At 40.2% G+C, this 16,755-nt stretch overlaps 1 protein-coding gene across 2 annotated transcripts in view; it reads right to left on the minus strand.

The window, feature by feature from the left end:
• Window positions 1–11,786, minus strand: part of slc25a26 (solute carrier family 25 member 26) — a 67,957-nt gene extending 56,171 nt beyond the window's left edge. For both annotated transcript variants that reach the window (XM_008409560.2, XM_008409561.2), the window contains exons 1-4: window positions 11,630–11,786; window positions 11,164–11,320; window positions 9,866–9,984; window positions 346–450 (exon numbers count right to left, since the gene is read on the minus strand). In XM_008409560.2, coding sequence (XP_008407782.1) covers window positions 346–450; window positions 9,866–9,984; window positions 11,164–11,320; window positions 11,630–11,662 — 414 coding nt within the window. In that variant the 5' untranslated portion in view covers window positions 11,663–11,786. The remainder of the gene's footprint in view (window positions 1–345; window positions 451–9,865; window positions 9,985–11,163; window positions 11,321–11,629) is intronic.
• Between the last annotated feature and the right edge of the window lie 4,969 nt (window positions 11,787–16,755).

Raw genomic sequence — 16,755 nt, forward strand, 5'->3', positions numbered from 1 at the left:
CTTCCCAGGGGAAGCCACTGGCAGTCCAGGAGCGAACTGAAGTCTGCAGAAATGCTTCATTTTCACATCGGAACTAGGAGAACCGAACAGATTGCTGTGCTGACAAAATAAATCCGGTTTGCACTCTTTACCTGCCACTGGTTTCTATTGCTCTGCTTACAGTACAACTTGCACAACTACTAATGATGGCAGTTCATCGCTTCTCCACTAATTTGTCCTCCTTGAGCCAAAGTCTTATTTTTTTTTTCCCAGACTCAAACTTTGTTAAACTGGTGAGCGCAACAGAAATATTGCAAGTTAGAAACAAAACACAAAAAAAAGCATTACGATTCAGCTATCCGTTACCTCCTCTCTGAGAGTGGCCAGCAGCATGTTGTAGGTGGTGGATGAGGGAGAGGCCTGGGTTCTCTGCTTCACCACTTCTGTAGGCACCCGGATCAAACACGCCACCTGGGAACAAAGAGGAGTCCATCTCCGCTCAATGAGTGTTGCTAGTTCACTTCTGGGTGAGAAAAAAAATAAAAAATAAAGCACCCTCTAGTCTAGAAAATCATCACTGCAATATCTGTGTGTGCAATATCACAATCGCAAAGGACTGGATTTTATTTGTAGAGGGGCCTTGCAGGTTGTGGAATCCTAAATTCTTGGAATGGAGAAATTCATCTCCAGAGCTTTATGGAGATGAATTTCTTTATTTATACTTAATTTGAGTGTCTAGAAAATCTTAACTCGTATTTTGAGCGTTCATGTTTCTCTAAGCTACATAATATAAAACACAGGCATAATTCTTTTATCCCCTCTCAATAACGGAAAAGACAAGCTGACATGCTAATAAACTAAGGTAACCTTACTAATGAACTGAAACAGGTCATAACTAGCGCAACAGCTTCTCTGCTAAACTTGTACATGTCAACAAAATAATATTTGAAAAGAATAAAATTACTAAAACTGTGGAATCCGTCAACATGCACAGTTGATGGATTCCACAGCTGTCAACGGAGGTTAAAAAAACCCCTCCTAATTTCACACCTGCAGAGCTGACAAGAACAGAGAGGACCCTTAAGAATACAGCAACATGAAAAAACCGTTTACATCACAACTGCTTGGAAAGTCCTTTGTGTCTACTATCACAAACATAAATATGCAGGATTCGTTTAAAACGTGTGCTTTGGTCAACTGAAAAGAATGCTGAATACTTCAGCAACAAATGGATTAGGAGTGTAGCAAAGGTTAAACATGGAGCTGTATAATGAAGTGAACTGCAGTATAACTGTTTTCTACAGTTTAGTCACATGAGATTCCTTGGATTTAACATTTGCTAAGACGTGACATTTTAACTCTGTACAACATATTGCACAGTTACTGTTATATCACTGTGCAACCTATGCATATCGTGAAGAACTGCCTGGACTGCAAAAAGTGATAGCCAATTATTTAACTACGATGCATTCAGACCCTCCTTGCATGTAGTTGGTAATGCAACATAAAAAATATTTACAAGAGAAATAGGTGGTAAAGTCAGTTAGCTACCTTGTTTTAATGTGAAAATAGCAACTATAAATAACATCATGTTGAGGCAATCACTTAAATTATGTGAAAGACAGTAGGAGCCCGTTTTGTCTTCTAGAGTACCTTAGTGCCTGAAATACCAGTAAATGCTAAATAAAAACGTGGTGGACTCTGTAAGAAAACTTAAAACAAGTCTTTGTTTTTCAGTAGGGTGACGATCTAATCAACCTTCGTCCATTGCTACCTAGAGAGGACCTAAAGACCGTCTGCTAAGAAAGAGGAAAGACCTTTCTATGATGCCGTCTTTGACATGTTGCAGGAGAAAATTAATAGCAATACTACTGATAAAACCAGCAGTTTTTCATCCACTAAATCAATTTGCTCAATTAAAAGTTGGATCTTCTTAAATATTTCAGTGTGCAGCCATGCTGCTGCTTCACCAAGGAAGCCAATAAGTGTCAGCGGTGCTTTATTTCACCCTCCTGCTGTACATGACAACATGACATCTGACCATAATACGGCGTGTGAAGGGAGCGCTCGCATGTAGCAGCCAGACGAGCGACCGCTTCAGTTAAGAGTGCAACTTGGCCGGCCAGCAAACAGCTACAAACAGGCGACACGACGCAGGTGCGGCGGCTGGCGCGTCTGCAGAAGGTCATCAGGCCGACCGTGTATCTGTGTCCAGAGAACATGCTCCTGTCAAACACGCTGATAGATTCGGACACGCGCTCGCACCTCGGTAACCGCGCGCTCTGCTCAAGTTCCAACCCATCCACCATATGTCAACAAAAATATGGACTGCCAACAGCTAGTGAAGACAGACATGAATATTTATGCCTCCTACAGGCGGACAGGCAGGCGGGCGCAGCTGCCCACCTGGCGACTTGATTTCCCCATTTATCCTGCATCGGCGTGGAAACGCCAGCTAACGGCGAGCGGTTCTTACGGAGCCACTGCCGGAGCCGCCCTCCTACCCTCCTACCCCCAGAGACCCCAGAGTGGCGCAGATGCCCGTTGGCTGGTCCCACCCTCTCCACGGTGGAGTTTGGTGAGGAGGGATGGAGGGCGCGATGAGATGAAAAGCGTCTTTTTCTTTACCCTCTGTTGCTCCTTCTCGTTTTAGCGGCACTGAGAGCGAAACATAAGGCTCTCTGGCCGTGAGGGAGAGGACAGTACCCTGACAGCTGTTGGAGGAATCATTTTAGACAGGCACTTATATTTTCTACCATTTTTTTTTCCAGTCTGCCACGAAGGAAACCTTCAGAAGAGAGGCATCAGAAATGTTAGAAGCGTAGACACGGGAAATACAGGTTGACGATACGAAAAGCAACATTTTTGCGATACGGGTTGTGATAACAATAAAAATGACGATAAAAAACGATTTATTGCTTCTTCTTTTTTTGTAACTGTATGGATGCGAATGCATGGCACAGAATTCATAGCGGCACAAACACAAATTCTGGTCTTGAAAAACATTCCCATTTGGAACAGGAAGTTAGAAGTGTGTATAAAAAATGCACATAGTTACTGCATTTAATCACATTTTATAATTTACTGATATTTGCTGATGATCTCGTGGAGCAAACAGTGGAGGAAAGAGTAAAAATAACACTTCAGACAATATTGTCAATGTTTTTAACATTCATTGAAATGTAGAGAAATGTTATCTCGGCAGCAATTTTTTTAATTATAAACAATAAACGATATGAGAGATGCCCACCCCATACAGGACGCATAAAGCTGAGCATGTAAAAATCTTTGGTCGACAGAATAAAAACTTCATATCTACTAAATTGGTCCAATTCTCTGACAGTACCTTGAACATTTATTTATACCCTTTGAATCCTACTATATTTGCTCAAGTTGCATCTCATCATTGTGTTTTATGTGGTAAACCAAGACAAAGTGGAGCATAACTATGGAGAGGAAATAAAAGGATACACGGTTTTGTTTTGTATATCATTTGTTCTTTATCAATACAAACCTGGAAAGTATGACATGCATTCATATTCATCCGTATTTACTCTAATACGTAGAAAGTGACCTAATAGCAACTGTGCTAAATGTATTCTCAACAGTTTTAACAGAACTAATCAGCTTCACAAAAACTGCCTAGTGTGGCAGGAGACTGTCTCTGGAAAACATGGTGCTGGCAGCATTATGCTAATGGAAAGTTGGTGACAGTTAATATGATGATGAATGGAGCTCAAGACAGGGCCATCTTGGATAAAAATCTGATGACAGGACAAGTCTAGGTTGTGCACTTCACAACGCTGGACGTGATGTGCTACATGTTTCTACTTTGTGTTGGTCATCAACATAAAATCTCAATAAAATACATTGGGTTTTCTGTGACAAAAATGTATAAAAAATAATAATTAAAAGCATGTGAATCCTTTTCCAAAGCACTGCGATATTGGCCTTTATAGCATCAGTCTTTCTGCAAAGCTGTGGAGATTCTGGCCCATTAATTCGGTACACAGTGAGAAGATAAACCTTCATTTCTGTACTTAAATGAGCTCAAGGAGCCTCTGTGAAGAGTTATGTGCAGTTACCCATTAATATTTGTTCATGAGCATTAAAGTGGTTAAGGTGCAAGTTAAAACGTGGTGCAACACTGCCACCAAGGGGCGAAACTAGGACCTGCGTGGCTTCATCGTCACTGTAGGCTAAAATCCAAGTGTTAAATCTCGTTTGTGGTCAAGTTAGCATCTGCAAAACACTCCGCATCATGTTCCTCCAAACCAATTCTCTGAGAAGGCACTTAATAAGGCCAGTGCACAAAGAGAAAGTGGCTATGACAAGTAATTACTGATGTAATTGTCCAAGGGACTTGGGCATTAAATATGAGTCTCTCTTGCTTCTGGAGCAGGTAACAAAGAATGAGGCAAAAAAAAATTAGTCCTAATGCATTAGAGACACTGTTTATTTGGCTGGGAGTTGTTCCGGGCGGTGAGGAGGAGGAGGCTGCAGCTGTATTCCTTTTTTATTATTGTTTTAAACATGCAATTGTTACAAACGATGGAGATGGTGAGACACAAAAATCTAGCATGGCATGTATGTCTTAATTCATGTCTATTTCAGCATTTTCCTGTAATTGTTTTAGTTTGTAATTGTTTATGTCGTCTATCAACTTTTCCCATCAAATGAATGAGACCAACACTGCTCCACTTCATTTTTTTTCTAATTATACACCAAAGCCTCCTCAAATGCTACTCTAACCACAAAATGTTATTGGTTAAACTGCACTGAAGGTAAACAGCAGACCAACTATTATAATATACATGTGTTTAACTATTAAATTCATTGAGACACTCCTGACAATCAATACAAAGCAGGAAGTATGGAGTCACGAAGTAAATAAACTGGCACAATTAAATTCTGATGGTAGCTTTACATTTATTTACTTATGTATGATTTTAAGATTATCTATTTATTTTTGGCATTTCTGGCCCTCCGTAGAAACTTCTTGCCACCGTCTGTCTTTATCTTGCAGGTGTTGAACTGCCTGGTGTTTTCTACCGACCGGCGCTGGCTAACCGCTAGCTGAGCAGGTGTCTGTCAGTCGTGTGCGAAACCTCTGTAAGGAAAGGGAAATTAGCAGTCTCGCAGCACGTTAACAGCATCACCAGTGAATCAATCAACAGAATGAATCATTGCATTTCTCCATCCTCTCCTCCTTCACTCTATCCCTCTTTAACTACTTGCACGCATCAGGACACAGTCAGTCAGGATCAGGATTGCCATCTGGCTCCAGATCAGAAACAAGCATGCGAGCTGCAAGCCGAGACGAGATTGAACTACTCCAATTAAGTTTCAATTAAAAGATTAATTCCAAACTCCTGATGTCACAAGTTTAGCTAAAAAACTGAATAAAACGTATAAAAACTGACTGCAGCACCCTAGGCTGGCGATGAGGGAAGAAGGCCAGAGGAGAAGGGGAAAACGTTGTGAAGTAAAACGGGATAATGCGAGGACATAGCGAGTCTCCAACTCTGAAACAACAGCCAATAAATCACAGAGCGAGGAGCTGCTCAAAGGCAATGCATGGATTATTTCTCAGTGCCAAGTTAAGTGGTTGCCACTTTGTCCCCCCACCCTTAAAAAAAAAAAAAGGGAAAAAAAACCCTCCTCCTTCTCACTGTCCCCTATCTTGTCATGTCACACTGTATTTTGCTGAACATCCTCCCGCCGACATGCGGCGGCGAAGGGAGGGGGTTGCAGATGCGAGAAAAGCCCCGCTGCCTGGCCTTGACAAATGAGCTTTCAGGGCAGACGTCGAGCGAATGGGAATGAAGATAAATCTGATCTAATGGCTAGATAACAGCCTGCGAGAGCCTGACAGACGCCATCAGCTTACACATTCTTTATAGGAGCGTCCCACATCTGCAGCCGCGCGAGCACCAGGACACTTCTGGAAGGAGACGACGGAAGAAGGGGGGGGAGGGGGGGCACTTTCTCTCGCCGTCTCGAAGACCGCCACTTTCTTCCTCTCCATGACTTCTGACCGTCCTTTTCTCTAACCTGTTTCCTTCTGCTCTGCTTAGAAGTCATGTATTAGAAGTTAATAATGAAATAGGATTAGTTTAAGAGGTAGAGTAAATCTTTTTCCGTTTCCTCTTTTTTCGTTGTTGTTTTTAAAGAAGCTATCCAGAGGTGGATTTTATTCTATTCACAAATGAACATTGATACTAGAAATGCAGTGGGGTGTTGAAGTGTGGATTATATCTGCAGGACCTCACATAGGTTTAAAAATCAAGCTAAAGAAAATTACTTCAAATTCTTTTTTGTGTACTTGATACGATGACATCACAAGAGGTTGATGATTACAAAGGTATTGGTAAACGTTAGCAAAAAAGAAATTGTCTAAAACATTTGTGTATCAAGGTGGGATTTTTTATTCTGTGACAACTAAGGGACTATCAAGCTAAACATTTAAATACACTAAATGTATTTAAAATACTAATACTAATAAAAAATACTAATACTAAATACTAATAGGTGTAGCAATGGTAGACATATTACAGTTTGGTACATACTCTTTGTGCCACACTGAATAATCCAATAAGTTCGAAAAGTTCATATTTCTTATTTTTTTAGATGCAATATCTGGCACATTAATTACTTTATCAAGATGTTTGTGTTGATATTTATTGCCAATTTTGGCAGGGTGCGTCCTCCATAATGACACGTTTGGTCAAAATGTTAGCATAGGATAAATTAAATTACTTTGAAGTTGCTTTGATAACTTTAAAGTGAACAAGTTGTATCTGATTTTTCGGTACAAAGATTTTCTGAATGAATACATCCATTGTTGCCCTCTTACTACTGACTGCCATTACCGTTTACCTCCATCTTAAAACAAAAGGAAACAAATCAGTAGTCACTTTAAAGTTAGATTTAAAGCTGCTAATCATTAAAATCCCTTTCTCTGGATCCCACAATGACTTTTATATCTGGGTGACTCAAGTTTTTCCATCTTTACTTCCTGTAATCTGTCATTTTGTCCCGCTGGGTAAAAACAAACAAGCACATAGTAAACAAGTAGTAAAACTCCATCCATTTGTTTTCAATACCTGCTTAATTTTTTATCAATAGACCTAGGCTGCAACTCATTTCATTTTAGCACTAAAATGCATAAACAACTTCCTCTTTAATTATCCGACTCATTTTAAATGTGTTTACAAGTCATTAAGGCACTAGACCCAAACGATCCATTTCAAACGCTTTCACCACTTTGCAAGACTTATGGGGGGGGAAAAAACACACAACTTTTGATTAAAATTCTTTACCAATGACTGAAGAAAGGCAGAATAATAAATGGCTGATGTTGCATCACTGCGCAGGTGTTAAGGCTCTTTTTTTTTATTTAACTCAGGGCAACGCTGGGGTTGAGCCTTTCATGGATAAGCCTGCAGCTTAGACTCTCAAGTCGAAGTCAGTTGCCAGAATTCAGTGGGATAGCGTCCATGCTCTGTAGCTTTGTGCCTTTGATGTGAATAAATCCAACCTTGAGGTTAAAGGCGATGGCAACCTCTGCCTCACCTTTCACATTCATCTCACCCGTGACCCGGGCAGAAGCGGGCAAGTTTCACCGGCTGTTAACTGCTCCACTCCTGCAGCACTTTGCAGCTGATCAGGATGAAAGTTAGAGGTTGTAGTCAGACAATGGCATGTTGTTATCCTCTGGACTGGGTGGATCGTTGTATAAGTCACGCTATGATAAACCTGACTAAAGAAAAATACCACAGTTGCACACAATGACTTTAAAGCCTGTATTGTTCTGAACTAAAATAGAAAAACAACAATTATTCCTTCCATTCGATTTTGACTGATTCAAATGCGAAAATAAGTGAATTAAGCATTTGCTGGAGGTTGTATGAGAGAAGAAGTAGTTGTGTTTGTGAATCCAACGGACCGGTGCATTTATGGACCTAAAACTGTTGGAGTGAGTTCTTAAGTTTGATGAAGTTAATGAACAGCAAAATAAAAAAATATATTTTTTTTCTGAATCTCTTCGAACAATGTTAGCTAACCTTAGCATTGTAGCTAATTTAGCAACTGGAGTAAGTCAATGTTAGTCAACATGCTAGTGATAGCCCACCTGCTATTGATCTTATTACAGCTAACCTTAGCTAATTTCAGTTAATTAGCTAATTCACCACTGTTTGCATAGAACATGGAAATCTATGTGCTACTGATAGCATTTTAGCTAACCTTAGTGTTTTAGCTCAACCTATATGCTAATGTTTGATAACTAAATGGAGTAAGTCAATGATAGTCAGTATGCTGGTAAAAGCCTAGGTGCTACTGACATGATTTAGCTAAACTTACTAAATTAGAAAATTTACTAACATTGCTATCTATCACATTTTTTTGTTGTTTTAGTTTTAATATATATACTTGATACATTGCCCTGTTAAATTACCCTGCTAAAGCTTACTGTCCAAAGCGTCTTAGCTTGTAATATTCGTAAATAGTCAAACTGTAAAAAACATGAGTTTTCTACCAGCTGACCAGCAGGAGGCAGCAACAAGTGGGAGAGGGGCAGCACTCACTCCACACTCCCAACAGTCTACGAAAGCTCAGTTTACTTCGCCATCTCGTCATTTTCAGTTCCAAATAATTTTTTCCTGCGTTTGTTGAAAAGAAAAAATGGCCGACTTCACAGTCTGTTAGACTCCAACCATCAAGCGATAACATTGATTAAATGAAAATTCAATAGGAGAGGATCCTGAGGGCAGCTACGCCAGGAATAGGCTATGGATTCTGTCACAGGATGTAGCCTTTTATCTCAGTCAGTAACTTCTTCAGCTTACAGTTAAAGGTTAATGGAAACAAAGTCATGAAAAACTGAGACCAATGGGGAATTACTCATAAAACATAGCTAGTGTTGTGGTTTGTTGCACAGGAAGCCAGAGCCTACATTTTGTGGGCCTGTATGCCATTGTTCTTAATCATTTGGATGTCCAGCTCCAAAATATACACACCAGAGTGAGGTTTTTCACTTTGGCAAGCATTTCTAAAAATTCTGCATGCTGACAGAAAGTGCAAGAGCCTAATATGTCTTCAACCAATAAAAACAGCATGGCGGACAGTTTTTTTTGTGTGTTTTTTTTCTTTAGTGGGTTTGAACTTGCAGCTTTTTAAAACCTCAGTTCTCAGAGACAGAGTGAGCATCCCCCCATTGGGAATCATTCCATGCCATGAACATGCAAAACTTGGCTAAATTACATCTATCCAAAAGCTATGAATACTGAAGACCAAAACAGCCCCCCATCCCCGTACCCCCCTTCATGCCAATCTGAATACCAGCGGCCCACATATGGCTCGAGCGCCGGGGCTCGCTTCGAGCAACTGGGAGAGGACGGGCTGAGGAAATTGCACCGCTCCTCGTGGGTTCTCGAGCCTAAATTCCCCAGACTAAATTGGCTGGGTTACTTCTCTGGGAAAGCAGATGAGTGAATCGGTGGTAATGAGATCTTATTTACGCAGCTGGCGGGGAAAACACCGGAACAGTCCTGAGGAAGCCCCCTTAACTCGCCCAGCTGGACCCTGGAGGCCCACAGCCAAAAAAAACCCACTCCCAGCCCTCTCCTCCCCCCTGTTCAATAAGAAGCCTGTGAAATTTAAAAGGCAGTAACATTAGCACGCATGCCAACGGTGTTCATCTGGGATATACAGTGGTGGGAAAGAAGCGGCGAGGGCAGGAAGACGGAGGAGCAATAACAATTGCGACAGCTGGCCTTCTGAAGATGGAAGGCAAATAAAAACAAGCTAAAGTGAGCACAGTTAAGGAGAAATCCACACCGGAGGAGGCAAAAAAGCAGGGAGAAGGAGGGATGGCGAGACTTACTATTTCTCCCAGGGAGGCGGCCAGCATGTGACTGACAGGTGCCGTGCGCGGCGCTGCGAAAGCTCCGCTGGCGCCGAGGAGGGACTTGGTGCACTCGTAGGTGACAAAGAACGCAGCGGCTGAAACCAAGCAGAACCGCAGTCGTTTAGGGTCCATTAGTCAACCAGCATACAGCAATTAATATTCCTCGCCGTCACTGACAGTGGGGAGACTGTGAGGTGTGCGTCTCTGCATTTACAACACATCTTAACGCCCAGGAAATGATACGCGTCTTATGTGGACCGACTTTCAATTTTAGTTTGTTTTTTTTCCACAGACCCAAAGGTTAAATAAATCTATCCTGAAGGTATAAGAAATTTAAAAAAGAGAGAGAAAAACTCCAATATCTATTTTTCTTGTCAGTCTCTGCCTCATTAACAACTGGGAAAGGCCCGAGCTTAATCATATCAACTCATTAAAAAGAAAATTTATTCAGCTGTTGCCTGGATGGCTTATTGATCATCAATTACCGCTGCTTAATATATTGTTAATATATTGTTACTTGGAAAGATTTTTGCAGGAATAACTACAACTAAAGTCTAAGTGGAAGTATTAGAGTTTAGGCATTTATACTTTGCCTAAAAGTTGCCAGATTTTTAATCAAAGGAGTATTCATACCCAATTTTCTCGTTTTCTAGTCACAAACTTCAGGGTGTTTTGAGGGTATTTTAGGCGACACACAAAAAAAACAAAGTAAGATGTAACTGTAACGCAGAGTGGCAAATATGAACATAGTTTAAACATGGTTTTCAAAACTTTTTACAAATCAATTAAGTTTTCAAATTTGACCAAATGACCAGTTTAAGGAGACTTTTTTCTGCCAACATGTTTCTTTCACAGACCTTCAGCTTAAAGCACTTTAGACAGAGGAGTTTACCTACCAAAAGCCAATGAAAACTTATTTGTAGCTCCCTCTTCATTCAGTGTAGACTAGTTTAAAAGCTGCATGCAAAAAATAATGCATATGTGCACAAACAATTTAAGAAAATGCCTTTAAAAAAAACAACAAAAAAAACAGAAAGCACTAATTTCTGCTGTGCACTGGTAAAATATCTGACGGTGCTCTACGTTCAAAAGGTGAGAAAATTATAGCATCGTGTCTTTTATTCATATCATTATCTCACATTAACATAAATTCATAATGCAGTATTAATGCCCTTTGTTACTACGCATCAGCAGCTGTAGCTTTGACTTGTTTACATGCAAGCAGTTTTGATTCTTACAATAGATTACCAAGTTCAAAATCTTTAACGTCTTACCATTGGGGAAGGATCCGACTGCGGCAGACGGCACCCCGGCGTAGATCCCCCTGAAGCCCCCCGCTTTGTGGAAACCCTGCTGACTCTGCAGTCTGGTCTTAATGGTGTCTAATGGGAATAGGGTCAGATCCACACACATCCCGGCGCAGCCTCCTGCCTGAAGACAGGCACCTTTTGAGATGCAATGTTTTTTTTTTTTGTTTTTTTTAAAGCATACACTAGAACACTTTTTTATCCTACTATAACTGCATATATTTCACCCTATCTTCATATTAAACGAGCAGTTTTTCTTAATGAAAACGTGTGCTTTACACAGTTAAGAGAGAATACGTAAAAGTGTTTGTTTTGTAAGACTGTCACATTTAAGAATTGTGTTCTTTGGCAGCTGCTTCACAATATTCCGTCTATGTCTTTTAAACACGACTCAGTGAAAAAAGAAAAAAAAGCATAAAAGCGTCCGTCTTACCACCAGAGACGCAATGAACTGTCGTCTCTCCATTTTCCCTTTACTCGGCTCTATTAACACTTAACCTCTCCGTAAATTTACGACTACAGCGCATGTTTATCACTTCACTAAAACCAAAACATGCCGGTCAAGGACGCAGCCATATTGGCTAGTTTACTTCCGCATGACGTCATGACGCTGCACTGTTCTCAATGCCTGATGGGAAATTGTGTTTTGGTTTTTTTTTGGTCAAGGAATTAGCTTGAATATCGGCGGGTGTGCGTGTCCTCAGTTATAACGTGCTGTGATAAAATAAATACAGAGTAGACTTCACTAAATTATTTACATTTTCCACATTTGTAATATCACAACGACAAAACTCGACCTACCACCCTAATTTAGTTTTCTTGAATATCTGGACGACTTATTGGGCAAAAATAAACCTTTTTGTGGTGTTCTTTTAGTATATATATTTTTTTAATCCATTACTTGTATATGGCTGCAGTTAGATTTATGATTGTTGTAACCAAGTTTTATTTTGGAAGACTTTGATTGGGTTATGGATCTGTGCAACTGTTGTTTGACTGGTAAAGTAGTTTTGTTTGTACATCAGCCATCGCTGAGGTCCAAACTGTAATAATGACGTGTTGTTGATCTGATGCTGGAAAGTTTGACAGGTTGGAGCGAAAACCTTTATTTTATCTTTATTCAAGGCAAAGCGAACTTGGATAACCCAGATGAGAAATTGACAGGCTAGCCTGAGAATCTGATGAAGTTGATTGATCTGATGTTGGGATGCCCTCACACTGAGCTTGCTGTCAGTCTTTCTGTCATCCTTGCTATGCTTACAAGTCTTCTGTGTGAGGGTCACGGAGAGGATGAGAGTTCTGCTAAGTTCAAACTCCTACATCTTCTAAAAGTTATTTCACGACATAAAAAGAAATTCCAAACCATAACCCAATTTAGTCATTTATTTGTATGACTATTTATTTACCAGTTTTGATTCCAGTACTTACCAGATAGTACCGTGGAACTGTAATGGACCCTAGTTACTTTCATTGAACTTTCCAGAACTTCTTGAAATCTGTAACTTTCATTATAATCTACCGTTACTTTTCTGGAACCTACCAGCAGTGTTGTGGTCAAGACCACCTAATCCGAGACCAAGACCGAGGGAAGTTGAGACCGAGTCAAGACCAAGACCAGGACACAATAAAATGGTGAAATATGATCAAAATTGTTTCTCAAATTGATCTGAAAGATCCATATTCCCATAAAAGCACCTAGATATTAAATACTTAATAATTTTTACCAATATTAAAAGCAGAACAAGCTTTGTTATGCTTTGCTTCCATCTTTGTGCTACAATCTGCGGTAGTCTCGTGCCATCCCTAAAAAGATAACGCCCTGGGTGTTTCCCCATATTGCTCATGTCAGAAACCATCACTGTCTCCACCATTAAACATAGCAATTGAGGCAATGCCCTGATGGTAAATAACGCTCAACTATGAACACTGACCAAGGAGCAACAAGCAAGAAGCACAAGGTGCTCACCGTGACTGTTCTCTCCCTCTCTCCCTCTCTCCCCTACATGAAGCCAGGTAGTCTGACATCATGGCAGACATTACAGCTGCCACTTTGAACGAAAACAATCATAGAGCAATGTGCATGCTCTGCGTGCTCTTTCGTTCTTGTGTTTTATTTATTTAATTTATTAATTAAAAAAATATCAATGTACATGATTAAATAAAAATAATGATAGCTACTGCGTACTATGCAATGGCTATCATTATTTTATTTAATCATGTACATTGATATTTTTCTACTGCAGAGTATGCAGTGACTATCATTACAAGAACAAAGAACGGCTCTCAGTGACACTCCACTCCTATTTTCTAAGTAAAGAGCTGTTCAGAAGAATCGAACTGTTCCTGAATGTTGCAGACTTTTGGACACAGCGTTGTCCCATATATGCGACAAGTCAGTCAATACCTCCGCACAATAATTCAGAGCAGTGAGTGACAACTTTTTTTCCATCACAAATGCTTGTGTCTCAGTACAGCTAGCTTTGCTAACAGCTTTTTTTTCTAAGTGACGAAAAAAGTTAGACGTAGTCCCCACCGTCTGTGAAAGCGAAGCGCTGCTGAGTTAACTGTAGCCATCTTATGATTTATGCAGCGATTAGACAGACATCTTCTGCCGCTCAGAGGAAACCACTGCGCATGTCTCAGAGCGCCGCGTGCGAGTGAAAGGTGGGGAGGAGGAGGGAGAATAACAGAAACACGTAATTGTTTGGATTTTAATCGGTGCGTTTTGTATCCACCGAAAACAAAGATGTTAACAAATAAACTGGACAGCATGCTGTACGTTTAGTGACATTTTCACAGTTGCGGTCTCGACTGGTCTTGAAATAAAATGCCGAGTCCTCAGCGCCCGAGACCGAGACAAGACCAAGACCAAATGCGGTCGAGACCGAGACCATCAAAAAATGGTCTCGAGACCAAGACCGATCTTGAATACTACAACACTGCCTACCACGTAGGAAATAACAGGTACTTTCCACAAACTTTTATGTTACTTTCTAGAACTTACAAGATACTTTCAGGAACTTAGCAGATACTTTTCTAGGACTTACATGGTTATGCGTAGAACAGAACTCAGAGCTTTCATGAGAACTTGCAGGTTACTTTTCCTGAAACCAAGATATTATTTCCTATAACTCAGTGGTTACTTTCTAAAACTGATCAAATATCTTTTGGGATTTAACCTGCTGCTTTCCTATAACTCTTTTGGTTACTTTCCTAAAACTTAAGTAGTTTTCCTGAAAAGCAAAAGTAACTGTACTGTATACTTTTCCAGTTATTTTTCCAAGATTATTTTAATAGAACAATCTAAGAACTTATATGAAGCTTACATACTTTCTCAGAATGTAAAGGTTGCTTTCTAGGTCCTGTCCAGAACACACCAAGTAGTATTCATCTGGAACTTCCCAGACACTTTCATTTAATTTTTATTGACTTTTTATTGATTATGTCTTTCTCAGAAGTTACATACTTTCCCTGAAGTTGAAGATTACATTTCAGAATCAGGTACTATCCAGAACCTACTAGACAATTTTTTGCTAAGTTTCTGAAATTTAACAGGTGATTTTCTAGATATTTTACAGAAATTACAGTCACACATTTTTATAAAACCTCAAGCTTTCACATAACTTACTGGTTACTTTCTTGGATCTTACCAGGACAGTTTACTGAATTTAACTAACTGGTACTTTTCTGGACTTACAACCCCCTTTCCACTGCTTGGAGCACCAGCACTGAGGAAAATACAACTTTTTTTATGTAGCCCATGGTAAATGCAAAAGCTCAAAACTCTGCAAAGGTAAGGAAAGAGTAAAACTGTATGTTGTATACCTGTGTCCTACCTTCAGTCTACTCTCTAGTCTCGGCCCCACTTTACGGCCTCGCACTCGTTCACTGCGCCTCTCCCCAGTGTTCTCTGTGAGTGAGCCAGCTCAGGTGAGAGGGTTCTTTTTCTGGTGACGAGCCGACGGCGTTATTTATGGGCTCCTGTCTCGCCTCCAGTGCCTCCTATTAGGGAAGAGCAGGCGAGGGAACGCCACCCCCCTTTATTCAGCTCGGACCCAGTAATGTCTGGGCCGAGTGCGCCCAGTTAGGAGCTCGGTGCTCGTCATCCATCTTGTTGAAGTGGGCCTCACAGGAAAGCCTGTTGGATGAGAGCCTCGGCTGGATTGGGACCGGGCCGCTGTCGCTGCTGTCGCTGCTGTCGCTGCTGTCGCGATCGGTATGGGGCCTGAAGACAGTGGTAGCATTGCCCCTTGTGCTTTTGTTGTCATGATGCAGTGAATTTTACTCCTGTTTTTTTACTTTTATGAGCAGAATGTTTTCATTTTACCTGTCGTTTTTATGAGATATACTGTAGAAGAGTATCTAAATGTGATGTTAAATATAATATGTCACAATGTTTGCAGTAGGACTGCGCTTTCACAGTTGCATTACAGTAAATCTTATATGTATAAAGTAATAATGCCATAAAGATAGGTGATGATCACATTTTATGCAGTGCTCAATAAAAAGTTTCATATCTCTTGAGTAGAGCTATGAGTTTTATCATTTATTTATCGTTTATCATGTCAAATTTCTCATTATGACAAGACTTTTAATTTATCAGTGTCATAATTTATTCCAATTAATTGTGTTTTTTAAAACAAATCTCTCCAATTTCCACATCATCAGGTTTGGATATTTTCACTATTATCCCCACAATTTGTTCATTGATAGCATCAATAAAGATAAAGACATTTGAAAATATGATTAAATGTAATTATCGTGGGGAGTTTAGTGATACACATCGCTCTTGATTACATGAGTAGTGTCTTAAAGAAGCAGATTACAAATGGGTCCATTTTTCAAGAGACGTATTTGTGGGGTAGCTGTACATTTATCTAAAAAAAAAAATCCCCCTACATAATCAATAGTTCTCATCATTATTTTTATCGTTATCACAGTAGTACCACAAAATATTTAGTCCATGTCGCCTTGCGTTTAGTCACATTTTGTGTCTGTTACTCTGTCACTTCCAAATAAAATCCAACCAATTACATTGAAGTCATCCATCTGAACTTTAGGCTTCCATGTGAAAATCAGATATATAGAAGAAATCTAATGCTGTGCGCACAACCCTCATGGTGGCACATGGTGGTGGCAGCATCATACTTTTCTTCAACAGGGAAGTTGAAACGGAAAACTTTTTTCACATAAACTCGCCATTTAGTCTGTTCAAGCCTGAGCTGTTTTCCAAAGAACGGGGAGGGAAAAAAACTCAGTCTCCCAGCTTGCAAAGCTTATAGGAGACACATAACCAAAAGACTTGCATTATCCACCAAGATTAATGTTCGAAAACCTAAAGAAATATGTGGAGTGAATTCTTTTCTTGGGCACTGTTATTTCACCTGTGTCTTTAAGAAAGCCATGAGCCTGAGAGCAGTTTACAGCTGAGTTCAAGAAGAAGTCAGCGCTGGAGCAAAAAATGACTGAACCAGCATGCTCCCTGACTCTCTCTGCTCAAAAACTCGGCGTGTAGAATCTGAGTTTACCCACGGATGTGTACGCAGAAGACGGTCGGAC

Source organism: Poecilia reticulata, linkage group LG5 (genome assembly GCF_000633615.1).
Source record: "Poecilia reticulata strain Guanapo linkage group LG5, Guppy_female_1.0+MT, whole genome shotgun sequence".
Taxonomy (NCBI): domain Eukaryota; kingdom Metazoa; phylum Chordata; class Actinopteri; order Cyprinodontiformes; family Poeciliidae; genus Poecilia; species Poecilia reticulata.